Source organism: Drosophila ananassae, chromosome 2R, assembly GCF_017639315.1.
Source record: "Drosophila ananassae strain 14024-0371.13 chromosome 2R, ASM1763931v2, whole genome shotgun sequence".
NCBI lineage: Eukaryota > Metazoa > Arthropoda > Insecta > Diptera > Drosophilidae > Drosophila > Drosophila ananassae.
Window position 1 is genome coordinate 20,382,558 of NC_057928.1, and position 24,032 is coordinate 20,406,589.

A 24,032-nucleotide genomic window follows, 5' to 3' on the forward strand; every position below is an offset into this window, starting at 1 on the left:
GATCGCCGGCGATTAGCCGCAAATGGCAATCCCATAGACCTACATCATGTCCCCGTGGACTGCCATAGATGTAATTGAATCGAAATTGTTTTCAGACTCGCGACAAAGTCCGTTGCCACTTGCCACTTGCCACAAAGTAGCAATATGTGCGTACAAACAGAGAGATTTATGTATAAAAGCCATGATAACGGCGGGCTTTCATACGTAATTTGTTTTATGCTTGGAAATTAAATTAACTTGTTTCAGCCATCCATTCGGCCGTCCATGTGGCTGGACAAGATTGAAGCTCCACTTAGTGGCTAATAGATTTCATTTGCTTTGGCCAGGCCAACTGTCATAATGACTCTGTTATGTGTGGGGGCCATTATATAAAATTTCACTTTTAGCGGCCTAAAAGGCTCTCGTCTTACCGCCACAACAGTTGTCCGACATTAAGAGAAATGCTTATGACGGGTTGCACAATCCTATCATTTTTGTGTTATTTATTCAGTTAATACTTTGTTCGGTATGGACTCTAAAAACAATCACTGATCGAGGGCAAGGATCCGCTGCAGTATTTCCAAGTGGACCAGGCCTTCCAGCCCTGTTGCCGCTGGATCTTCTGGGCGCACTTCACCGAGTTGCTGATGTTGTCTGTCAGCAGGGCGTTGCAGCTCAGCTTGCACTCGTTGTAGGAGAATCTTCCGTCTGCCGGCTGGCACCAGTACTTGTTGTTGATCTGGAAGATGCCGTAGTCGTTGGATCCGTTGGAGTTGGCCGGGCCCACCACACTGGTGCGGAAGGAGCTCTCGTGCTTTGCGATGCACGTCCACTTGTCCAGCTGATCCCGGGGTACCCCCAAGGCGGACATCTCCCGGGCCAGAGTACAGCGATCCATGGTGCGGCCATGAATGGAGGACACTATCACCGATAGCACACAAATCACCAGAACAGCCTTCATCTTTGCGAAAATATCATCTGATGGTGGGAACTACTTTTTCAAAATATTTATAGGTTTCAGAAGACAGTCCAGTGTCAAGGCACAACTGAGTCAATAAATAAGTAATCTCATAATTAGTATTTACTCATAATTAGTTTGGCAAATAAGATGAGTTCTACTACAATATTGCTACATTTTTGATGCGATTTGCTTTTAATTGTAGGGAGTAATTGTATCCATTGTTTTTTCACACAAAGAGTTTATTAAAATATTGTTAATTTAATGAGAAACAAAACCCCAAGCCCCCAAAATCGTAATTTATAAAATTCTTTCCATTTTTGAACTTCCCACAGAGTCTTTCCAGAACCTCTATAGGCTAAGAGACTTCTTAGTCATTTTAATAATACATGCTTTCTATAGTTAATCATTTGAAGAATCTGTCCAAGTATTTTATTTGATTTCTGCTAATCTATCAAAAAAGATCTCCATTCCATAAGAAACATTACTGAAGTACCCCTCAAAAATAAGGAATCTTGTCTTGGACAAATATAGAAAACAACCGGCACTCAAACACCCATTGATATAATCCAATACGATTAGGTTGGTGCGTAAGTTATATGAAGCTGGTTATAGCAGATGGAGTGAGTCTCCATTCCAAACAGCAGCAGACATTCGAAATATTTTTGTTTTTTTTTTTTAACAAAGACAATGCCTACTGTTCACGCAACTCGGGTGGGGTTGCATGTTGATTCAAATTATTCATAGTTATTCATTGTGCGGCATTCGAGCTATTCGAGTCTGGAAATTGCAATACAAGCCGAGCTCTTTCTTTCATCGGCCCAGACAAATTCCCATCTTTTGCACAGGCCCAAGTTTAATGTCCGACTTTGAAGTGAAGCCGGGGCTTTAATGGCGAAACAGCTCCACTTGACTGCAGCTATTAGCCCCCAGTTGTGGTCTCTGGGTTTTATGGCCGAGAGTGTGATTAATCATCTGGATTACAACTTGGGCGGTTCCGCAGCTCCATCTAGGTGGTAGAGTTTTGGGCCCAAAATGCCAGCCTGCTCTATATGGGGCTACGACTACTCGAACCGAACAATGATCCCCTTCTAAGCCGATTCAAAGCAACGTCATTGTTGATATAACAGCAATTATGCTAATCAGTTGGAGGGCGCGTCGAGGTCTCTACACCTTTCTCCTTGTGATTCAATGAACTTCAGCTCCGGAGCCAAAACAATCCAAACAATGACGAAATCTCTGTTTAGCACTCGATTGCCAAGGTAGTTGATAAGCCGATTTTGGCTGGCTTATCTTGGCCAAAAGCTCTGGCTTTTATATTTTGGCCTAAAACTATGCTGTTCCCAGAGTTGAGTAGAGTTCTTTTGTATTTTTTAAGATGGTACCTTTAGATGTACCCGTTGAGCTGATAAAGTTGTTTTCGTTTCATTTTATATTATTTTTTCTTTGAATGAAATATTTAAATCTACCTCTTAATTAAATTTCTATCTCTGAGCACTTTTTGGCTGATAATTCAAGGGCTGATAGCCGGAGAATGTGGAGTGTTGGATTCGCCAATAAATAGCCAGGTCAGAACTAAACCAGACCAAACAGTTTAAGGAATCAACATGAAGGCATTCATCGTTTTGGTGGCTCTGGCCTGTGCCGCTCCAGCTTTCGCCGGTCGCACCCTCGACCGCTGCTCCCTCGCCAGGGAGATGTCCAACCTGGGCGTTCCCCGTGACCAGCTGGACAAGTGGACCTGCATTGCCCAGCACGAGAGCGACTACCGCACCTGGGTGGTCGGCCCGGCCAACTCTGACGGATCCAACGACTACGGTATCTTCCAGATCAACGATCTGTACTGGTGCCAGCCTGAGGGACGCTTCTCCTACAACGAGTGCGGCCTGAGCTGCAACGCCCTCCTCTCCGACGACATCACCAACTCCGTCCGTTGCGCCCAGAAGGTCCTCAGCCAGCAGGGCTGGTCCGCCTGGTCCACCTGGCACTACTGCAGCGGATGGTTGCCGTCCATTGATGAGTGCTTCTAAGCGACTTCGACCTGGAATTAATAAAAACAAAATGATGCTTATGGAAAAAAAAACAATCGGAGTTAATAATTTCACTTTGTGGTATCATTTCTTTAAGAAGCACTCATTTCAGCCATTGAAGTGCACTCTTAGACAGCCACTCGTTGGCTTATCAATTCCAGTTTTGGTTTTTGGAGCAGACACTGCCCCATGCTCCATGTTTTCAATTTCTGTCTCACAAATTGATTTATGCAGATACCCCGCCTCCTGATCCCTCAACACCAGCTCACTGTGGCGATGGTGTTGAGTTTCTCCTGACTGACATTGATCGAAGTGTTTTGGCTGCTGTGGGAACCAGTGCTCGCTCTGCCCCATTCATATTTCTCTCATATGTATATACTTACTACCCAGAGGCAATGCAACTTCGATGGGGGTACACCACCTGATCAAAAAAATAAAAAACAAAACAGAATAAAATGCCTGAGCATCTGCGGTACGTGACTGATTGGACGATTGATACGAGGTGGGCCATGGACTCCATTGACTCTACTTCTTTTTATGTGGCACGTCATAAGTGTCATTTGCATATACATATGTATGGATGTGTGTGTTGTATATACCAAATGAACCGTTAGCCCCCTCATTGTAACTTAACGGTACTGACGGGTCTTTGGTCCCAAGACTATACTCTTTGAAGAAATGGAAATGAAATGGAGATTGAACTGGAACCGATGTTGAGAGATGATCGTTCGGTCGCCGGTTTGAGTGAAAGTGCCTTTATTTCTAGTAGCACATTAAAATGCAAATTTTTCCATTTTCATTTCCATTTCTGTTTACGCACTCGACTGGTCAAAATTAAATAACATATCGTAGAGATCGTAGATCGGCCGGGGAGACTGTCAAAATCGCATTCGCGCTGCCACAGCCCACATGCCACCGTGACACCTTGTCTCAATCGGAGTGTCGTTGACAGCGGATATCCAAGAAAACCAAATAATAAAAAATAAACGCACCTGTCCAGACACCACTCCACTAGATAAGCCTGCAAATTCATTTGAAAAATGTTCAATAAACTCAACGGCTTGTTTTTCCGGTGCGTTACCAAACTGCCCCGACTCGCAGGCCATTTATTTATAACCGAATGCAAATTCGAGTTCTCCCATGTCAAGCACGTACATTAATTGACTCCACCCGATTGGGTTTTCCTCCATTTCCAATTAACGCAGCGACAGCTCGACTCTGCAGCGGCCCCACCACCGATCTGCTCCTCGACCGCATCCACATCCAAACCACCTCCAGATGGCGCCCAGTGTGTGCGAGAAGGCGAGTAAGCCGGCAACGGCCACGGCTACCCAGACGATCAAAACCGGTGGAGCGTCCAGTACCTCCGGAACGAACAAGTGCGGTGCCAGTAGCGTCAATGGATCCCTGGCCTCCTACAAGATAGGTGGATCTGAACAGAGTTGGCCCCAGGCCGCTCCTTACAGTAAGGTTAGTAAGAGTCTTTAAATCCTCCCACCAAATAAAAACTAAAAGTAAATATTTAACTCATTAGGAAAACCAACGACCACCTGTCTACAATCCGGAGGATTATGTGTACTCTCTGAAAAAGTTCACCAAGGGCAGCAGCTCCTCCAAAAAACAGTCCATCTACGATGTCGGCATAAGTATAAGTGCCAAAGAGGAGGCCGCCAGATCGGCTACTTTGCCAGCCAAGCACTCGGAGTACAAGTGAGGACTTGGAAGATTACTTTATAGATCCTTTATCTTATAATTTTCATGCTGGCTTTACAGATCTCCCATTCCTGCCCCGCCAGAGAGTGATCGAGAAATGTCCCTGCGGCAGTTTGGTTCCATAACAGACTTACTGACCAAGCTAAGAGCCGATCTCCGAACGGCTTTTCCCAGGTAGGATATACGCTCATAACATCTTAATGTCCTTTCTAAACTTCCCTTATCTCCTACATAGTTTTGTCCAGGAGTTTGTAGCCACACCTTCGGATGGCATAAGCCACTTGCTGGAGGTCCTGCGAGCCATACAAATGGCCCAGGCCAGCAATGCCCCCGGGCCCATGTCCGGCACCAGCAACTCCTTGGCCATGACCAGGAATCCTCAGAGCTACCAGCGTCGAGCCCTGCTGGATGAGCTTTCCTGCCTACAGTGCCTGAGCATCTGCTGCTCCCGATCTCTGGATGCCATTGCCCGCTTGGGGAACACACCCGTGGGCCTCATGCCGCTGGCTTCCTCGGCCACGGGCCAGGGTATTAGGGGTCGGATTCTGGCCCTCCAGTTGCTGGCCTCCGCCTGCGATCGCCAGCCCTTTGTCAGCAGTGGTGGTGGCGATCAGGTGGCCACCTCTGGCCACACGGCCGTCTCGGAGGCCATGTCCACGTTGCGGCTGAGATGCAGTGAACCAGTGCGATTCCGGCTATTAGTGGGCATTCTCAACAGTGGTGGCGGATCAGGAGAGCTTCAGTGTGCGGGTGTCAAGTGGGTATCACTCTTTCTGCAGTCTCTGAAAAGTTATTAAAGATTTGTTTCCCAACAGATTTCTCAATACCTTCATTGAGAGCGCAGCCAGCATCCAGCAACGTTTGTACATCCAAGCGGAGCTCTTCCAGGCGGGTCTGGACCCCAGCACCTTGGCGCGCACCATCTCCTCCTCCTCGCCCTGGCTAGATGCCCTGAAGGCGGAGGTGAAGCGCTTTAACGAACTCCACATTGACGTGGACAAAATGATAGCCCAGGCCAGAGATGCGGATCGAGTGCGCAGCCAAATGGTGATCTTGGAGAGGAGAGTCCAGATCCTGCACGAGGAGAAGGCCGTCCTCACCTCCATGGAGCGGAGGCTACAGGAGCGGTGTGCCGAGCTGCAGCGTGAGATCTTCCGCCTGCAAGGAGCCCAGCAGGACTCCAAATTCAAGGAGTCGTCGCACCAGCCAGTGGCCCTGCCCCGTCAAGTCACACCGACTACGAAGAAGGGAAAACAAAGCTCGGAGCACGAGGACGAGGGCATCAGCAGTTCAGAAACGGGCGCCTCCCTCAGTCCGGTGCCCATACTCGTCCTGCCCTCCAAGGCCAAGAAACAGTCAAGAAAAGTGGCCCCGGCCGATGACGATGACGATGCGGCCACCATTGAGGACGTGATCGAGGAGCTGGACAACATTGTGAGCGAGGCGGAGAAGCAGATCAGTAGCCAGGCGGGCAGTACCTCCAGGATAAGGGTACGCCAGCACAGACCTGCAGCCGAGGAGGACATAGTCCCGGTGAACATAGTGCCCCAACCGCCGAGGAAGGCCCGATCCCTGGCCCATTTAATGCCGCGAACTGACTGCTCGGAGCAGGATGGCTCGGAATACGGTATGGCCCTTCATCAGCCGGGAGATCCCGATGCCGCCGAGCGCCTGGTCGCCATGCAGACCTTCTTCGACGAAGTGGACTATGATGCCCCCGAGACAGATCAGCCATCCACCTACCAGATGGAGTCCCCCACGCCGGACATGCCGGAGGCGAATGCTGCCGCTACGGCCTACAATGCCAGCACCAATCGGGAGCTCCTGGATGTGATCATGAATGCCAGGCATGACGAACATGATCCCACCATGCAGGCCCTGCGGAAGAGTGCCCAGGAGCCGGTCCAGGCTGCGCCTCAGGTCTCCGTGTCCCACCACCATCATCCGGTGAAGGTCAAGGCACCAGCTCCTCCACCACCCACACCGCCTGCCCAGCAATTCAATGGCGTGTTTTTCATGACGGGCATGAATACTCCGCAGAAGTATCCCAAGCCGGACATCACAGCTGCCCTGCAGGCCCGGCGGGTGACCAAGAATGTGGAGCGCCTGGAGGCCGCTTTCGCCTCGTCCGAAGCCCTCAACGATTCCCCGCGGGAGAAGTCGCGCAGCAATCAGCAAATCTACTTCACCAGCAACCCGGCCATGCGAACCATGCATCACGACTCCCCAGGATATCCGAGTGGCAATATGGGCAAAGGACCCACGGCACGCACCCGCTCGTACACCCAAGGATCCATGTCCAAGGTGACGGATCTGCCATCGGGCCTCTACTAAAATCCAGAATCTCTTCAACTCCAAATCCTGTGCAATAGCAAATCCTTAGGTTATCGTTTAGCCCATCAGATCAGCGTATTTATAGGAGAAATCATTCCAAGTTAATCAAGTTATTATTTTTATTCTATAGTAATATGAGTATATATTTTATGTAATATCTCAATATAGACTAGTTACGGTGGCAGCTTCAATCGGGTATCTTAGCCAATAAGTTTTAGATTCTAAAGTATTTTTGTTTCTATATCATTTTTCTTTTGAATAAAGTTTATATATACATGATATATTATTTCTTCGGCATTTTCTTAATCAGAATGATGACTTATAGCTTGAAAAGATAAGGACTTCCAGTTAACCCACATATAGGGCAATGTCTTTAAACTTTGGGTAGATAGTATAATAAATATGAGACTCTTAATAGTTTTAGTTTTCTTAATGGAAGTAAGCTCCATAACTTATGTTTTTTGGCCAATGTACTTTTAAACTTGGCCAGACTTTCCTAATCTCTGCCCAGATTAGTCCGATCTTATCGCCAGTTGGTTTGAATATATCAGCAGTTGGAAGTGCATTGGCGGCATAAAGTAATCCATGTTAGTCTGCAACTGATTGTCCAGCCAGCATGATCAGCAGCTATTCCCAGAGTTCCATTCGCCCCTTGTCGGAGGGTTTGCAAAAGGTGGCCATCGAGGAGCTAAACGAGGTTCCCAGTCGCATAGACTCCGATATAGCTGCTCTGAAAGAATGGCTTGAAAAGCAGCCGCATCTCTGCTCCTGTAAGGATAATCAGTTCCTGTTAAGCTTCCTACGAGGCTCCAAGTATAGTCTGGAAAAGGCCAAGCAAAAAATCGACAGATTCTACAGTTTGCAGAAAGCAATTCCTGAAGTTTTCAACGAACATCGCTTGTCAGATGATCCTCAAGTTCTGGAAATCATTCGAATGGGGTACGTAATACTCATTATTATCTGGTAAAGATGTTAAACCATGATTTCTCTGGCAGTGTTATACTACGAGTGCCTTTAGACAAGGATGACACAGGACCTGCCGTCACAATTATACGCGCTGGAGCCTATGATCTCAACAAATTCAAGTTCCAGGACATCATACGGGTGGGCTCCATGTTTGGCGAAATTATGATGATGGAAGACGATAATGCCACGGTCAGTGGTTACTTGGAGATCATGGACATGACAGGAGTGACTGGTGCGAATCTATTCGCCCTGCAGCCGCAGCTCCTTAGCAAGTTTTCCGCCTATGCCGATGAGGCGATGCCCACCCGCCAAAAGGGCATCCATTTCATCAACGTTCCGAAAGCCTTCGAAGTGGGTTTCAAGTCCTTGTTGGGCTGGTTCCCAGGGAAAATTAAAGAGAGAGTAAGCCAAAAATAATATGAGTCTTCGCTTTTCTCAACCATTTCTCATTAGGTTTCTGTAAGCTCTGATCCAGAGGCCATTTTTGAGCGGATTCCCAAGCATTATCTACCCAAGGAGTACGGTGGCACTAAGGGCACTATGCAGGATATAATCTCCTCTATGGAAGCCAAGATATCCAGCTACAAGGATTACTTTGAGGAGAGCCAGCACTTTGGCACAAATGAGAAGTTACGTGAAGAACCCGAACTTTTCAAGCATGAGGAGAGTCACTTTGGTCTGGATGGCTCTTTCCGGCAGTTGGTGATCGACTAAAACTATAACTAACAACTATCAGAAAAGACTCGTAACTTTTTCAGGCTAGACAGCTAAAATAAATGTATTACGATAAGCGTTTTATGATTATTTTAATGTATGGTTATCGGTTCTTGATTACGAATCAAGTAATTGCTCAAAAAGGGAACTTTTGAGACTCATTCTGACGAATATCTTGAGCACTTGTGTGCCGATTCGAAAACTGAATAGGACTTATGGAAATGGACTTCATACCCCTTCGATCAGCATCGTATGAGCCAAGTTATAGACATTTTTCAGTTTCAATAATACTGTAATACAGTTTTTGGCAGTAATACAAAATGTTGATGTTAGCCCTTTAAAAAACTTAGAAAAATGAGTCAAAAAATAATATTTATTGTTCTGATTCCAGAGGATAGTACTCAAAGAACCAAGAACTAGAAGGTGTGGCAGATTCCGTATTGGCAGGACCTCTCTCTTTGAATATACTTAATACAATACAATACCTCTGAATATAAAAAAATAGCAAATACTGCAACTTTATGGCAAGTGTAAGCATTTTCAAACTAATAGGCCATCATAAATGCGTTTGATAAGAATTGCTTTACCATTAGCTTTATCAGCCCTCAACCGATATGTAATCTACTTAGTTGGCTTGAACGGCGTCAAAAAAAGCGACATTCGTTCCGTGACCATCAAGGAATCCCAAACAAAATGCCATCCATCCGACCACTGTCCCCGGAGCTCCAGGAGAATGCGATTAAAATTCTAAACGAAGTGCCTGAGAGATTGGACGACGATATCGCAGCTCTAAGGACATGGATTAAGCAGCAGCCCCACCTTAAAGCTCGTACCGATGATCAGTTCCTGGTTAACTTCCTCCGTGGCTGTAAATTCAGTTTGGAGAGGACGAAAGCAAAGATCGATCGATTCTACACCCTTCGCACAAAGTATCCAGAGTTCTATTTGGGACACAATGTTGACGTGGACAAGCTGCTTGAGATTTTCCGATTGGGGTAAGTTTTGCGGATAATCGTTTGCCCAACAATTAATCTATATTATTTATTTATTACCATGCAGTTCCATTGTTCTATTGCCACGTCCCCTGAACGATAATGGCCCTCGATTGGCTCTAATCCGAATGGCTACCTATGATCCCAATAAGTACACCTTCCAGGAAGTAAATGTCGCTGGCGGTCTAATGCAGCAAATAATGCTCGATGAGGATGATGTGGCGATTGTTAACGGCCTGATCTCCATCCTCGATCTTTCCAACGTGACCACAGGACACTTCCTGCAGATGACTCCCACCTTTGCCAAGAAGATGACGGTTTTCCAAGAGGAGGCTCTGCCGTTGAGACCCCAAGGAATTCATTTTATAAACACGCCAAATGGATTCGAAACTATCTTCAATATGGTCAAGCCCATGATGTCCAAAAAGCAACAGGGCAGGGTGAGTCCTTTATTCCTTTAAATGGAATGCATTTTAAACATATCCTTGTTAACCCCCTAGCTATACGTCCATGGAAGTAAATGGGAGGCCCTTTATGAACAAATCCCCAAACAGTATTTGCCAGTGGAGTATGGCGGAGAGAACGGTTCCATTCCGGATCTGCTTAAGGAATGGGAACAACGTATTCTGGCCTATAGAAACTACTGGGAGGAGGAGAAGAACTATGGGACGGATGAACGGCTTCGGGTTGGCAAACCTGTCGACTTCGAGAGTCTTTTCGGACTGCAAGGCTCTTTCCGGCAACTGAATGTTGACTAAGGCCACTGAGAACTAAAAATAGTCTCACCTGGAACTCTTATCGTTAGTTAGAAAGGTGGAGGAACTCATGAACCCGGGAGTTACAGATTTGATAAGCTCCGAGATAAAATCATTAATAGAACAAAGAATTTAGAAAACCAGAAACTTAAATATATGTGAACAAAAATTTAAATAAATTATTATTTTTTTTACTTTTAGGAATTATTTTAAAGAGAATCGTGTTAAAACATAAACACACGAGAACAAAACAAAAACAGGCAAGAGTGATTTGAAGAAAATTTTGGAAAAACTAGACGACTCGGAAAACAAGAGAACTTCGAGTATGACCAAAAATAAAACAAATTTCCCGAGAGATTCGAGGAAAGTCCATTCCATTGGCTCTTCTCAGTTAGCGTTTGTGGGTCGTACGGATCGGTGCGTCGGTTCATTGTACGGATCCAAAAAAAAATTCGATCGGATAAAGAGCACGTTCCGCCATGGATCTTAAATTGGAAAACTGAAAAGTGTTTTCCACCCAGTGCCAATCAGATAGCGATCCTAGATCGGTAATTATCATCATTAGGAGCATCACCATACCCAATGGGGGGCTCATAAATTAGCAAAACTAATTGCCCAAGTGAAATCGAAGTTCATAATTGCTCGGACATGTTATGTAGTCGGTGTCTATAAGCAAAAAATACAAAAAAATAAGCCAAAAGAGTTCTCGACAGGCGTGGCACGAGTCTGCGGCGTCCGATTGACGACGAGATGAATGCCCCGTCGTGCAGCAGCCGGTTACCGAAATAGTTCCATGGAGTCTTTCCGTGTCTACCTCACCATTCCCCAATTCCAATCCCTTGGCTGGCCCCTCGGCTCTTCGGCCTTGCCCCAGCAACCCAAATAAATAAATATTTGGACAAATAAACATGTGTGTGGCAGACCTGTGTTTTCGGTTTACCTGTAATCTTTGGAGCTCCTTTGTAGATCACTAAAGGAAACAAACCGGAGTCTATAAATTGATGGGGTTTATGGCAATGAAATAATTATGATTTTAATCAGTCTTCCTTAAATGTTTCTATGAAGAAATTGTTTACTAAATGGAATGGACAATGATCATTATAGTTTTCACTTTAAATAAAAGTTAAATACTTTAAATATTTATTTTTTGAATACTTCCTTCTCAACAAAATCTACAAAACCTACCTGTTCCAATACCAAACAGTTTCCAACCAATCCCCCAAGTTTTTAAAAATGTCTCATAAATAAAAAAAAATTACAAAAAACACTATAAAATATGAAAGAGACAATGATATCTTCCGTAGAATATATTTATAATATTCAATATCTCATAAATCATATCATTTCATTGAAATTTTCAAAGAGTATTCCTTGTGTCCACACCCCAAAAGATTTCCCCACAAGTCTAGTCCTTTATTTAGTTTCATTTCAATTTCGCAATTTATGACCAGTCGAGCGGTAAATTAGCCAAACGGAGCAGGAGGAGGAGAAGGCAGCCATGTCGGGGAGGAGGGCCCAATCACTGCCGGCGCACATGTTGGAACCGGCCAAGCCGGAGCGCGGAAAGTGTGTGGCAGCCATCTGCTTCTCGTGGAAAGTGATCACCTGCATCGTGTCCCATGTGCTGCTGGTGCTCCTCGTCGTTTCCTATTGCGTGGGTGGAGCGTATCTCTTCCAGCACCTGGAGCGACCCCACGAACTGGAGGTAAGTACAGTAAATTCTGGAAGGAATCAGTAACTATACTCCCTGATCCTGAAAAGATCAAGCGTGGCATTGAGAACATACGCTTCAATCTCACGGAGAACATTTGGCTTTTGTCGGATGATGCCGAGGTCTTGAGGGAAAGCGATTGGATGGCCAATGTGAGCAAGCACTTGGCCAACTTTGAGAAGCAAATCCTCACGGCCATCAAAGCTCATGGCTGGGACGGCAACGAGGACCTCAAGAAGTCCCAGTGGACCTTTGCCGGCTCACTATTCTACTCCATCATAGTGATAACTACCATAGGTACGTAAAACTGGGTAACCATTGAAATTTATTCGCTTAGTCTATCCTAATCTCTACTCTAAGGCGACTATATACATCTGAAGGTGGTTGGGAAATGGATGAGATTTGGGTTGAAAGTAGTCCTTTCTCTTAGATCTTCTTACTGAGCTTATCGTTGATGCTTCGAGGAGCCGCTGCCACGCTCTTGGCACTTTTTCCCTCGGCAACCGCTGGGGATTTCTCGTCAAAGCCGAAACCGCCGCCTGGCCCATAGCCTAGGCCTCCAGTTCCCAGGCCCAGTTGGCCCAAACCCAAGCCTCCGGCCAGACCATAGCCCTCGGTGTACTGCGGTCCTCCGAACTGTGGGCTTCCCGGATACTGTCCCACTCCGGGGAACTGGCCTCCAGCAGCAAACTGATTACCATTAAAGTCGCCTCCTGGATAGGAGGTTCCGTAGGGATACTGTCCGTTTCCGGGGAACTGATTTAGGCCCAGTCCGTTTCCAGGATAGCCAGTGTACCCTGTGCCAACATTAGCTCCAGGGAAACCTGCATAGCCGCCCACTCCCGGGTAGCCACCAATGCCATTTTGTGTTCCTGAAAATCCTCCATAGCCGGGCTGGTAGGGATTCGGGTAGATCTGAGGCCTTCCAATGATTCCAGTTGGCCCTCCAGGTCCCACCAACACTCCCGGATTTCCACCATAGCCTCCAACGCCGCCAAATTGTCCAGCACTAGGCTGACCTCCGTAGGGATTATACTGACGAGTGCCCACATTAGGGGTATCCGCAGACCTGGTGGGCTCCACGTCCGCATAGTCCTCGATCTCATCGTTCTCGGGTTCTCCGGGTAGTGGCCTTCGGGTGGTGGGTTCTCTTCTCAGCTTGTTGTCGTAGGAATTCCGGATGGGGGAACTCCGGCGATCGATGTCGCGAAAGGAGCGTTCGCGGCGATTGTATGACCTCCAAACCCAGTGATCGTCCGAAGCCTTGGCGGCCACCAACCCGAAGAGGCACAATGCCACAACGATGAGGCAATTGTTTCGCATGATTGTCCGACTTTGTCTTTGTCCGACTTTTTATATATTTGGGAACGACTTCGATCGTACACTACTGACCCGTTTTTTGCGCTTGGTCGCGACGAGCTCCCGCAACAGAATAGTTCGGATTTGCGACCGGCACACGCTACTTATATAACCACAGCCGAGAATCGAAAACACACAAAAAAAGACCCACAAAAAAATAAATGAAAAATACAAAACGATGACGCCGCACAAAGGCAGTCATGCGACGAGGGCAGCCGCAGGTGGGGATCGTCTCGGATTGGATTGGATTGGATTGGTTTGGATTCGTTTGGCGACTTCTCGTCCAATGAATCAACCCAAAACGCATCATGTCTGGCGGAGATCTTGGAACCACGGGCCACGTATCGTTGATTCTCATGAAGCGCAACCACCGAGGAGCGTGATCCGCCCAGGAACCAATGAGGCAAGCGGATGAATCGGACAGTTGATTTTGGCGATCACGTCGCAATCGCATAAATCTCCGATGCGTTTCGATCATTTGGTAATTGTTCATTAATCGATGTCCCTTTACCATGACTGGGAAAATTTCCACAAAATCATATGCCATCCATATTCCCAAAAGTCATAGGTCAAAGATCCGATTCGGACACAGTTAGATGGACAGGAGGGAGCACGTGAATAATGACCTCTAAAGAAAAAATGGGTTCATTTTGTTTCGGCAGGCGTGTGTTATTTTGGATGAAACCGAAAGTGGAATTACTGCCATCAAAATACTATATATGAGTGGTCGGAACCAAAAAACAAGGTCAAACGCCACTGACCGATCGTGATTAACTTCTGACGGCTTAGATTTAGATTTTAATGATGGGAATTTCTAGATTTTTTATAGAATACTCTTCTAAAGGGAAGACTTGAAATGGAAACTAATAAAAAGAAGTCGTGAGATTTATAAAACTTATGATATAACTCTTAAAAGTACTCCTATTTGAATAAAAGAATATTTAAATATCTATTTTCTGTTAATTTAGAAGAGCATTTCAAATTCTAAATCATATTAATCTGAGAGTTTAAATTTAGTCATTTGTGTTTTTATTGTCTGCACAATTTCCCGATATGGATTTGTGGCCAAGACACAAATGGGTTTACTGACCGTAGTCCCATCAGATAGAACCTATTGCCAAATATATACGAATTTGCACACTTCCGTAAAGGCCAAAAGCGGCGGACTTGAAATACCTTATGTTCGCAATTGTTTGCTGTTATTTTGCGATAATGGGCTTGGCTTGTTCAAAAAGAAGTACAAATGGAAAGATTAAGCCATTTTTTCGGGTCTAACATTCATTAGCATTTGAAGAACATTGGGGTTAGAAGGTTGAAGGCAAAGCCTCAACCATGACTCGCCTATAAGACTCTCTAGTAATTCATTATTCTTGATCGGTTTCGTTAATTCTGGACAGGTTATGGCCACATATCGCCGCGCACGGATTGGGGCAAGGTGACAACGATTTTCTACGCCATCGTGGGCATTCCACTGATGCTCATCTGTCTGTCCAACATCGGCGATGTCATGGCCACATCATTCCGGTGAGTTGACACGGGAATGAGCCCCCGGAGGTCACTTTTAAGTATGATTAGTCCAACAAATAAACCCACTTTTTCCAATCCCAGTTTCCTTTACTGGAGAATATGCTGCTATGTGTGCACCCGCACTGCAAAACGTCCCAGGAATGCTCGATCCCGGCAAAGATCCATGCGCTCTCAACGCCATGCCCGCTCCCAGCCACCGCCCTCGTTCCGGCGCTCCATGAAAATGACCCAGCGATCGGGTAATGACTCTGGCTTGGGTCCCTCCATGGGACATGCCTACTCTGATCCAGAACTGCGGACCATGGGCAGGGGATACGATGATCGGGAGTTCGGACACCGAAGCAGTGGAGGCCGCAATCGTCGGCAGCAGCACCAACAGAACCAGCATCACAATCCCTACCACGATCACCGCCAGAGGCACACCATCTACGGAGATGAGTACGAGACACAGACGCTGAACCGCTCCCATCGCTACAGCAGCCGGCAGAGGCAGAGGGACCGGATGAGGGACAGGCACACCGTGGAGAGGGAGCGCTACCCGCGATCCCACCTGGATGCAGGCTCCATCGAGGACTTTAGTGACGTACCACCACCGACGAAAAGAGCTCATAGTGTGCGATCAGTGCGATCGCCGCACAACCAGGATTCCTCGAGGGCCAGCAAGGAGCTGCAGCGACTTCACTCCGCGCCGGGCAGGAGCAGGGCCAAGTCCGTGGATCCTAGGCATGTGTCCTCGCACTACGAAGACGTGGACGAGGATGTGGTGAGGAAAACACCCATAATTCCGAATAGGTATGCCATGGACGACTTTGGGGGAAACGGACATCGAAGGCAGTCCGCTCCAAGGAGTCAATCCATGCCGAGATCGGCGCACCAAAGGCACCGACAGAGGGACCGGGAAAGGGAGCGTTCACCTCAACCACCACCGCACAACTCCCACCGCCAGAATAACGGTAGGAGAGCCGGGAGCCTCGGCAGACAAACTTCGCGATACGGCAACCATTTGGAGCTTCCCGACTACGATGCTCCACCGCGGGGCCGGGATCGTCGAAGGGATCACAGTGGCCATTCGCAAGGACGCTACGATGATTATGTAGAAGAGAGCTTCGACGAAGGATCCCTCTACGGAGAGCACTACGAGGACTATCCGCCGCAACGCAGTCGCTCTAGAAGCCGCGAGCCCAAGAGAAGGGAACGCAGAAGGGAGCGATCTGAACGATTGCCTCCTTCCCCACGGATCATGTCGCCCATGGGCTTTCCAGTCCAGCGACAAATCCGTCGGCGTCCCAGCTATGATTACGATGACGATGACTCTATGTATGGAGATGAGTATGGCGACTACGGAGATCTCCTGCCCAAGGATCGTCCTGTGCCCATTTGGTTGTGCGTCTTCCTGGTCGTTAGCTACATCCTTGGAGGAGCAGCTCTCTTCGCCTACTGGGAGAGCTGGTCCTTCCTGGATTCGGCCTACTTCTGCTTCATCACACTGACCACTATTGGTGAGTAATTAAAACCAGTTTATATTCTTTATTTTAATATCCCTTCTTAGGCTTTGGTGACTTCGTCCCCGCTAAGGGAGTCAAGGATGAATCGGAACAGTCCATTGCCTACTGTTCCCTGTATTTGCTCTTTGGTATCGCATTGCTAGCCATGAGCTTCAACCTCGTCCAAGAGGAGTTCATCGCCAATGTCAAGGAAGTGGCCCGCCGCCTGGGAATTCTCAAGGACGATGACGACGATCAGGATGAAGATTAGAAACACAAATATGAATTATTTTTTGGTCATTACATATTAAATTAGAATTTAATCCTTAGGTGGATACATGTTTGAAAACAAAACTATCTTTAAGAGAAATAATTAAGAAATTTACATTATTGAATCAGAAACGAAAATATATCTTATATACTCATACTATACTTCATACAAGGTCCATCATTGACCTGTACTCTCGGCTTTAAGGTTTGTTTAACTTTACATAGCAGACTAAGTTTATTTAAATAATAATTGTACGAAATTCCAAATTTAAATACACAGATAAAAAGAATATCCAGGAGTGCCAGACAAACAAAGTACGGCGGGGCTAATGGAGGGAGTACTGCATCGATCAGGCCACGTTCTCTTTGTTGTGCTAACAAGAGTTGAATGGGAAAATAAGAAAACATAAACAGAAATTATTTATACGGCTATAAGCCACTCAACCACTGGACTTACCCTGTTCATGGCCGGAGAATTGCGTGGAGATGCCTTTCTGGGCGTCAGGGAGCGCGACAAGGAGCTGCTGCGCTTCGTACCAGCCACTGGCGGCTTCAGGGCGTTGGAGTTCGAGTTTCGGGTGGTGCCACAGCCTCGCTTCATATTGATGCCATCGACGGGTTCAATGGGTGTCGAGTTCATAATAGTCTCGGTGTCAGAAAGCTCCTGAACGGACTGCAGCGAGTCCTCGTTCTCACCCTCGCTGCACTATAAGCAGAAATGGTTAAGATCTAGAACAAGTATTAAAGGAAAAGGATTACCTCATCTATGGTAGCGGTGGTGTCCAAATCCGACCAGTCTTGCTCCTGCCGATAACGCTTCACAATATCCTGATGCGGCGATGTGGACGCCAAACTGCGAGGATAAACGAAGTCCCTCTTTGAGGGTGTGGTCCCTGTGGGCGCATATGTCTTTAGCTCGTTCTGCTGGAAGCGTACAAGCTCCTGTTCGCAAATCTGTAGCTGCTGGCGCTGCAAAGCTGCATGCTCATTAGTCTGACGCGTCAGCTCCTGAACCAAGTCACTGGCCACAGCGGAGTGTCCACGGAACCGTTGCCTATCCTCGGTTATCAGATGCTGCTTTTCACATGCAGTCTCCTCCAGCTGAACCTTCTGTTTGCTTTGCAGCTCCTCCAACTGCTTAGCGCTGGTCTGGCAGATTCCTTGCAGCTGCTCCTGCTGCTGTCGATTCGCCAGGACATTGTCCTCGGTCTGTTTGGCAAGCTCCTGGCCCAGATTCTTCATGTGTACTTGCAGCATGGAGCACTTGGAGATGCCCTGATCTAGGCACAGCATACCTGTGTCCATTTGGCTCGCAAGTTCCGACTGAGCGGATTTGGTGGCTTCGGAACCCTTGGCCTGGTAGTCTTTTATGCCAGTTTGGGTCTCCTCTATGCGCTGGTTTCTAGCCTTTCGGCTTTCCTCTATTTTGTTCAGCCTGATGGACATGCTAAGGGTGTTCTTTTCCCTTAGCTCCTTGATCTGTTCCATTTGCAACATCAGAGATTCGAGCAGGGACGCCTCCTGTTGGGCCAGTGCTCGTTCGTTGGATATTTCGGCTTGCAGCTGCTCCAATTCCTCTGCATCCGGCACACTCATTTGACTCAGCTCTTGCAGTTGCTTCTGAACTTGCTCTACGTGATTCTCCAGCGACAGCGCGTTGTTCTCGATAATCTGTGAGAACTTCTCCTGCATGGAGTCCAGCATGGCCTTGTGGCGCTGATTATTCTCCTCCAGTTCTTGGAGATTCGTTTGGATGTCCCTGTTCATCTGCAGCTCACGCTGCTGCATCTGTTCCAAGAGTTGAGCCACTAATTTCTGGGTGTGCTGCTCGCAGCTCTGCGAAATGTCAGCTATGAGTTGCTTATGAATCTTGGCCTGATCCTCAAGAGACTGGCTGCAGATACCCTTCAGGGCCTCAATGCTCTGAGTGGCATTGGTGGAGAGTCGCTGGCTCACGTTACTGGAGTTGGCTGTAAAATTTCCAAACAGAATTAATAATTAGGAACAAAGTGGCCTTAAGCACTAAACTTACTCAGCTCCTCGTTCAAATGCTCCTTGGAAGCCGCCTGCTGCTCAATATAAAGGTTCAGACTGCCCCCAATCATCTCCAGATTGTCGTGCATTCGATCCTTAAACTGATCGCAAGCGGTGCGAATCTTCTCGTCCGCATGACGTCTTCTCTCTATAGTTCCGTGCAGCTGCTGAGTGTCACTTGTGGCCAAGTCAGCAGCGGCCAGGATCTCCTGGGCCTGAGTGGTCAGAGCCTCCTCCGTCTTCACATGTGAGGCCACTATCTGTTTCTTCTCTTTGTACCGTCGCTTGGTTTTTGTAAGGACTTTCTTGGTTAGGAGCAGTGAGCCCTTGGTGTTAATCAAGTTCTCCTCGGTCTTCTTCAGTTCTTGGGTTTTCTGCACAAGACTCATGCTCACCTCACTGAAGATCTTCTCCTTGTTTTGCAGTTCATCTTTCAGTGCCTTCAGCAGAAGCATTTTCTCATTCAGTTCGCGGTTCTGCGAATCCAGCTTCATGGTCATCTCGCCATAAGTTTCCTCGGCCAAGTAGATGCCGTTCTTATCCCTGGCCGCCATGAGATCCCTTTTCAGCTTATCGATTTCTTCGGTGTACTCCTTGAGCACCGTTTTTTTGGTCAATTTCTGGTTGACTTCAGGCTTGTTCTGGATATTCTTGGCTCGATGGGCATACTCCAGGGTGCTAAGAGTCTCCTCTATGTCCTTATGGCCCGGAGAGATGGTGGCTATGATGGAGGTCTTGGTCCTGCCTCCCAGAGATTCCTGGAGCAGCCTCGTGAGCTTCGATTCACGGTAGGGAACATGAGGAGCACGATCCACCAAGGCAGTTATCACCCTTCCCAGGGTAAGGAGACTCTGGTTAATGTTTACAGTTTCCCTAACCCGAATGCCCTTCTCGTTTCCGGCCTTGGAGACATTTTCGCTCCCAGCCAGATCCACCAGATTGAGCTTTCCAATCTTTAGCATATCCTCTCCATCGATTCCATTCTCCCGAATGTGCACCAGTATGGAAAATACCGTGTGTGATCGCGAAGATTGGGCATTCATCAGTGTAGTGGCTGTCTTGCGGCGCTCCTTGCCCTTCTCCAACAGCTTGTACACATCGTCCTTGCTGTGCACTGGGATTTCCTCCAGGCCCTGAATGATAACCGAGCCCTTTTTCGTGCTGTCATCGAAAATTCGTATCTTTGTAGTGTCATCGGTGGAGAGCAGATCGCACAGCTCCTCGTTGTACAACTCCAGGTAGGAGATACGCATCGTATACTCCACTTCCATCATGCGCAGCTCATCGAACAGGTGACTCAGAGCGCGAGGTATGATGCCAATATCGGAGTCCTAAGCGGAAATTAGTTTTTAAAAAGGTTCCCTTTTCCAAGAACTAAGAGAAACTCGTTTCTATTGCCTCGCAGCCAGTAGGTAACTTTTAGATTCAAGGCCATATGGTTTGCAAACCCTTTTCAGGCCAACTCGGACAGAACTACATATATGTATGAAATATCTTAAGAAAAAACTTACATCTTCCCAGGAGGATTTCAATTCAGCAGTTTCGTTGCCCACCATCGTATGGGTTTTGCCCGTTCCAGTCTGTCCATAGGCAAAGACAGTGCAATTGTAGCCATTCAAAACCTCCTCGATCAGAGGAGACACCACCACGCTGTAGACATCGCATTGCTTGGATTCGGGGCCGAAACTCCTGTCGAAGGTGAACTTCTTGGTGAGCTTGGAGTCCAGCGTGTGGCGAGTCACAATTTCCCGTGGCGGAACTACGTCCACCACCTCGGCAGAGCGAATGCATCGTTCTCGGGAGTTCAGAGGCCTTTACAAAACAAACAATTCCCAATGCTAGAAGTCGCATTCCATCACATGTTTTCGGAAAACAGAATCTCACCTGACTCGCACATAAACCTGGATGTTTTGATTTGACTTTCTAGGCGCTTGGCGCGTGGTATTCCCACTTGAAGTGTCCATCTCTTTGCCTTTAAATCAATTAGTTTAATTTTTACCGCGTACAGTCAAAGAAGCGACGCCAGTTGGAAACTGCACTAGTGTGTGTGTGTTTTGGGAGAGTGTCGTCTCAAAGTCCTCGTTTTCCAGTCTTTTCTGCAATCGCTTATCCGCTAAGTAACGTTAATAAACAGAGAAAACCTTTAAATATTAATTCAAACACAATTTCCGAGGAAGATCAAGCAAGCCGCGTCTTTCTTCGTCCGTTGACTTTGAATTCGATGTTTTTTTGCGGTATTTTCAAGAGTATATTTTGGTATATTTCTTAAATATCGATATTAATATCGATATATTTCTGTTTAAATATTAATTTTAAATATGTACTTTACTGTTATTTATTAATCGAGGTATTAATTGCAAGGTTATTAACAAAAAATATAATTAATCCAAGCAGTAAGCTTTGCTAACACTGCATTACACTCAACAATTTTTCAAAAACTTCAAAATTATATGTTATTTTTAGAATGCTGTCATAGTTAAAAGTCTTGCTGGTTAGGTATGTGCGAATGCCCCGAAGATCCGAATGAACAAAATGGCAATGGTAATTAATAAATTAAACTTTTCATATATCTAAAATATTTTTCAAATATTCACTGGTTGCCACACAAATATAAAACAGCGATGCCACGCCGTTGGTTTTCGTTGAGGGCGGTAACCCTGCCATCACGTTTTGGTCGATACGACATCTCCAGCACCCACGTATTGGCAAAAAGTTCTCCAAAAAATAAATGATTGAGAGAGTGAGGTGATCAATAGATTTGCCAGACAAAACTGCAGAGGCTGTGGCTGATTTTGTTGCTGTGCGTGTGTGACAGCGGCGACAAGAGGAACAACTCTTTGAATCCAGAAAGTGAGGTCCCAGTCAGTTAAAGAGGAGGGGGAAGCAGCACAGGTGCAAAATATATTTATGTACTAATTTATGTTTTCCTCTTTACTTTCGCTGTAGGCTACGAATTGGGCCGCCCACCGCCCCCTGGCATCATGGAGAACAAGGGCGAGAATGATGTCTTCGATGACATGAACCTGTACATTACACCTGAGAGCTTCATTGTGGAGCCAAATGAAGGTGCTGAGGTTCTCATTATCGGCCGGCTGGACAAGGTCACCAAGGTGCACCCCGCTGGAGGTCAGCTGGCGAATCTGCGACCCACAAGGAGAATCTGCGGTGTCCTGGGAACCATTCATTTGCTCAGCTGCGATTACTTACTGGTGGCCACCCACCGGATCTTCGTGGGCGTTCTGAACGGAGCCATAATCTGGCGCCTAGCCGGGTACGACATCATTCCCTACATTCCGAATGCCATTCAACGCAAGGAGAACGAAACGTATCTGAGACTGCTGCGACAGACGCTGGACACCAAGTACTTTTACTTCTCCTACCGCTACGACTTGACCCACTCGCTTCAGAGGCAGCGGGAGCTCGGCCCATTTAGAGGAGCAAACTCAACGGGCTTGTTTCAGCGTGCTGATCAAAGATTTGTGTGGAATGGCTATGTTTTGCAGCAGTTCGGCTGCGAAAAGATGCACAGATTTCAGTTGCCGCTGCTACTAGGTTTCGTTTCCATCAACCAGGTCCAGATAAATGGCCAGACCTTCTTCTGGAGCATTGTGACCAGGAGATCGATTCAAAGAGCGGGAACGAGGCTGTTCACTCGTGGAATCAACGATCGCGGACATGTGGCAAACTTTGTGGAAACTGAGCAGATTGTGGAATTCAACGGACAGCTCGCGGGATTCGTCCAGACGCGTGGCAGCATGCCCTTCCATTGGCACCAGCTTCCCAACTTGCGGTACAAGCCCAGACCTCGTCTGATTCCCGGCAAAGATCACCTCGGTGCCTGCAGTTTGCATTTCTCGGAGCAGCTTAGGCTATATGGCAGCCAAGTGGCAGTAAATCTGGTGGATCACAAGGGCGCTGAGGGTGAACTGGAGGCGACTTTTGGGAGACTTATCCGAGAAATGGGGAATCCCAAAGTACGGTACGAGTCGTTTGACTTCCACCACGAGTGCCGAAAAATGCGCTGGGATAGGTTGAACGTTCTCATCGATCGTCTGGCCCACGAGCAGGATGACTTCGGCTATTACCATGTCTTCGACGATGGTAAGCTAGTTTCCACGCAGACGGGTGTCTTCCGCACGAATTGTATCGATTGCCTGGACCGAACGAATGTGGTGCAGAGCATGTTGGCCAGGAGATCTCTAACAGCCGTGCTGCAAAAGATGGGTGTGCTTCATGTGGGTCAACGAGTGGAACAGGCGTCCCAGAGCTTTGAGGCACGTTTTAAAGGAGTGTGGGCCGATAATGCGGATCTGGTATCCCTGCAATACTCCGGAACGGGTGCTCTGAAGACGGACTTTACCAGAACTGGCAAGAGAACCAAAGCCGGAGCACTGCAGGATGGAAAGAACTCACTGATGCGCTACTATCTAAACAACTTTGCCGATGGCCAGCGGCAGGATGGCATCGATCTGTTCCTCGGCAAGTATCTGATCAACGACAACGAAGGTAGAGCAGTGCCATCGCCGCTAGAATCGAAGCGGGGCTGGCGCTTCTTTGCATTCCCATCGGTGTTGATAATGGCCGTTACCATGTTTATGGTCACCATGGTTTATCCTGCGGAATTCAACACGGAGAATCTGCTGCTGATGCTCTTCTGGGGAGCTATGATCGCGGTCAGTGCCACCGGAATCATGCACTATGGAATCGAGTTTGTGCAGTGGCCGCGGCTTTTTCCGCCGTTGTCCTTTCGAGACCAATGACATTAGTGTTGTTTAGCGAATTTTCCCCTGGGATCTACCTCTGAAGCAGCCTCTGAATCAGACTAATATCCTGTATACCCAATTTTTAAAACGATTTAAATTACTCCAACCTTCTTCCCGATATGTGTTTGTTTTTTTTTGTACTTGTGTTTAGTGTGTAAACCCCTACCCATATCCACTGGCAACCATTCCTTTTTGGCTATTTGTTAGTTAATATACATACATATATAAACACACAAACCACACTTGAGCTTCTGACAGTTGGAATTGAAGGCGGATGGGTTTTCGGGAGAATTGGGGTTTCAAGCGCCGCTTATATCTGCGATGAATTGCAATGTAGATCAATCACTTTTGTAGAAAGATTTTATGAAATTAAATAAAGTATTTAACGCATTGCTAGAAAACCTATCTTACCTTAGTTGGTTTTATTTATGCTTGATCCAAGC

At 47.0% G+C, this 24,032-nt stretch overlaps 9 protein-coding genes across 16 annotated transcripts in view; 6 read left to right on the top strand and 3 right to left on the bottom strand.

The window, feature by feature from the left end:
- Positions 1-7,293, top strand: part of LOC6507071 — a 31,137-nt gene extending 23,844 nt beyond the window's left edge. For 5 of the 6 annotated variants that reach the window (XM_032453637.2, XM_014909564.3, XM_014909568.3 and 2 more), the window contains 5 exons: positions 4,173-4,437; positions 4,502-4,677; positions 4,741-4,854; positions 4,916-5,437; positions 5,496-7,293. In XM_032453637.2, the coding sequence (XP_032309528.1) occupies positions 4,173-4,437; positions 4,502-4,677; positions 4,741-4,854; positions 4,916-5,437; positions 5,496-7,014 (2,596 nt within the window). In that variant the 3' untranslated portion in view covers positions 7,015-7,293. Of the gene's footprint in view, positions 1-3,148; positions 4,040-4,172; positions 4,438-4,501; positions 4,678-4,740; positions 4,855-4,915; positions 5,438-5,495 lie in introns of those variants that run through there. The other variant, XM_032453638.2, reaches the window with a different exon arrangement.
- On the bottom strand, positions 468-956 carry LOC6492946 (lysozyme P). The gene has a single exon (XM_001956681.4). The coding sequence runs from the start codon at positions 938-940 to the stop codon at positions 515-517; it is 426 nt and encodes a 141-aa protein (XP_001956717.1). The 5' UTR covers positions 941-956; the 3' UTR covers positions 468-514.
- LOC6507069 (lysozyme S) lies at positions 1,951-3,020 on the top strand. The gene has a single exon (XM_001956680.4). It carries the CDS (start codon positions 2,545-2,547, stop codon positions 2,965-2,967), a length of 423 nt encoding a protein of 140 aa, XP_001956716.1. The 5' UTR covers positions 1,951-2,544; the 3' UTR covers positions 2,968-3,020.
- A 251-nt stretch (positions 7,294-7,544) lies between the features above and the next one.
- On the top strand, positions 7,545-8,771 carry LOC6507072 (retinol-binding protein pinta). Its single transcript, XM_001956678.4, has 3 exons — positions 7,545-7,953; positions 8,010-8,382; positions 8,434-8,771. Exons 1-3 carry the CDS (start codon positions 7,631-7,633, stop codon positions 8,692-8,694), a joined length of 957 nt encoding a protein of 318 aa, XP_001956714.1. The 5' UTR covers positions 7,545-7,630; the 3' UTR covers positions 8,695-8,771.
- Positions 8,772-9,326: 555 nt separating this feature from the next.
- LOC6507073 (alpha-tocopherol transfer protein) lies at positions 9,327-10,641 on the top strand. The gene is made up of 3 exons (XM_032453641.2): positions 9,327-9,689; positions 9,754-10,126; positions 10,187-10,641. Exons 1-3 carry the CDS (start codon positions 9,388-9,390, stop codon positions 10,442-10,444), a joined length of 933 nt encoding a protein of 310 aa, XP_032309532.1. The 5' UTR covers positions 9,327-9,387; the 3' UTR covers positions 10,445-10,641.
- Positions 10,642-10,793: 152 nt separating this feature from the next.
- Positions 10,794-16,803, top strand: LOC6507074. Of its 2 annotated transcripts, XM_001956675.4 has the most exons (6): positions 10,794-10,989; positions 11,893-12,146; positions 12,203-12,449; positions 14,909-15,035; positions 15,120-16,537; positions 16,588-16,803. In XM_001956675.4, exons 2-6 carry the CDS (start codon positions 11,940-11,942, stop codon positions 16,791-16,793), a joined length of 2,205 nt encoding a protein of 734 aa, XP_001956711.1. In that variant the 5' UTR covers positions 10,794-10,989; positions 11,893-11,939; the 3' UTR covers positions 16,794-16,803. The 2 variants fall into 2 exon arrangements, with proteins under 2 accessions (XP_001956711.1, XP_044570952.1); XM_044715017.1 differs by lacking the exon at positions 10,794-10,989 and having other exon boundaries at positions 11,019-12,146.
- Positions 12,461-13,606, bottom strand: LOC6492945 (glycine-rich cell wall structural protein 1.0). The gene has a single exon (XM_001956676.4). The coding sequence runs from the start codon at positions 13,473-13,475 to the stop codon at positions 12,579-12,581; it is 897 nt and encodes a 298-aa protein (XP_001956712.1). The 5' UTR covers positions 13,476-13,606; the 3' UTR covers positions 12,461-12,578.
- Positions 16,804-16,808: 5 nt separating the features above from the next.
- On the bottom strand, positions 16,809-21,088 carry LOC6492944 (kinesin-like protein Klp61F). The gene is made up of 6 exons (XM_001956674.4): positions 20,711-21,088; positions 20,338-20,638; positions 18,825-20,157; positions 17,552-18,762; positions 17,250-17,498; positions 16,809-17,166 (listed from the first exon to the last, which is right to left on the bottom strand). Exons 1-6 carry the CDS (start codon positions 20,788-20,790, stop codon positions 17,143-17,145), a joined length of 3,198 nt encoding a protein of 1,065 aa, XP_001956710.1. The 5' UTR covers positions 20,791-21,088; the 3' UTR covers positions 16,809-17,142.
- A 121-nt stretch (positions 21,089-21,209) lies between these two features.
- LOC6507075 (phosphatidylinositol-3-phosphatase SAC1) lies at positions 21,210-23,994 on the top strand. 2 transcript variants are annotated; one of them, XM_014909569.3, is made up of 3 exons: positions 21,222-21,367; positions 21,446-21,676; positions 21,773-23,994. In XM_014909569.3, exon 3 carries the CDS (start codon positions 21,808-21,810, stop codon positions 23,584-23,586), a length of 1,779 nt encoding a protein of 592 aa, XP_014765055.1. In that variant the 5' UTR covers positions 21,222-21,367; positions 21,446-21,676; positions 21,773-21,807; the 3' UTR covers positions 23,587-23,994. The 2 variants fall into 2 exon arrangements, with proteins under 2 accessions (XP_001956709.2, XP_014765055.1); XM_001956673.4 differs by lacking the exon at positions 21,446-21,676 and having other exon boundaries at positions 21,210-21,367.
- Positions 23,995-24,032: the final 38 nt, after the last annotated feature.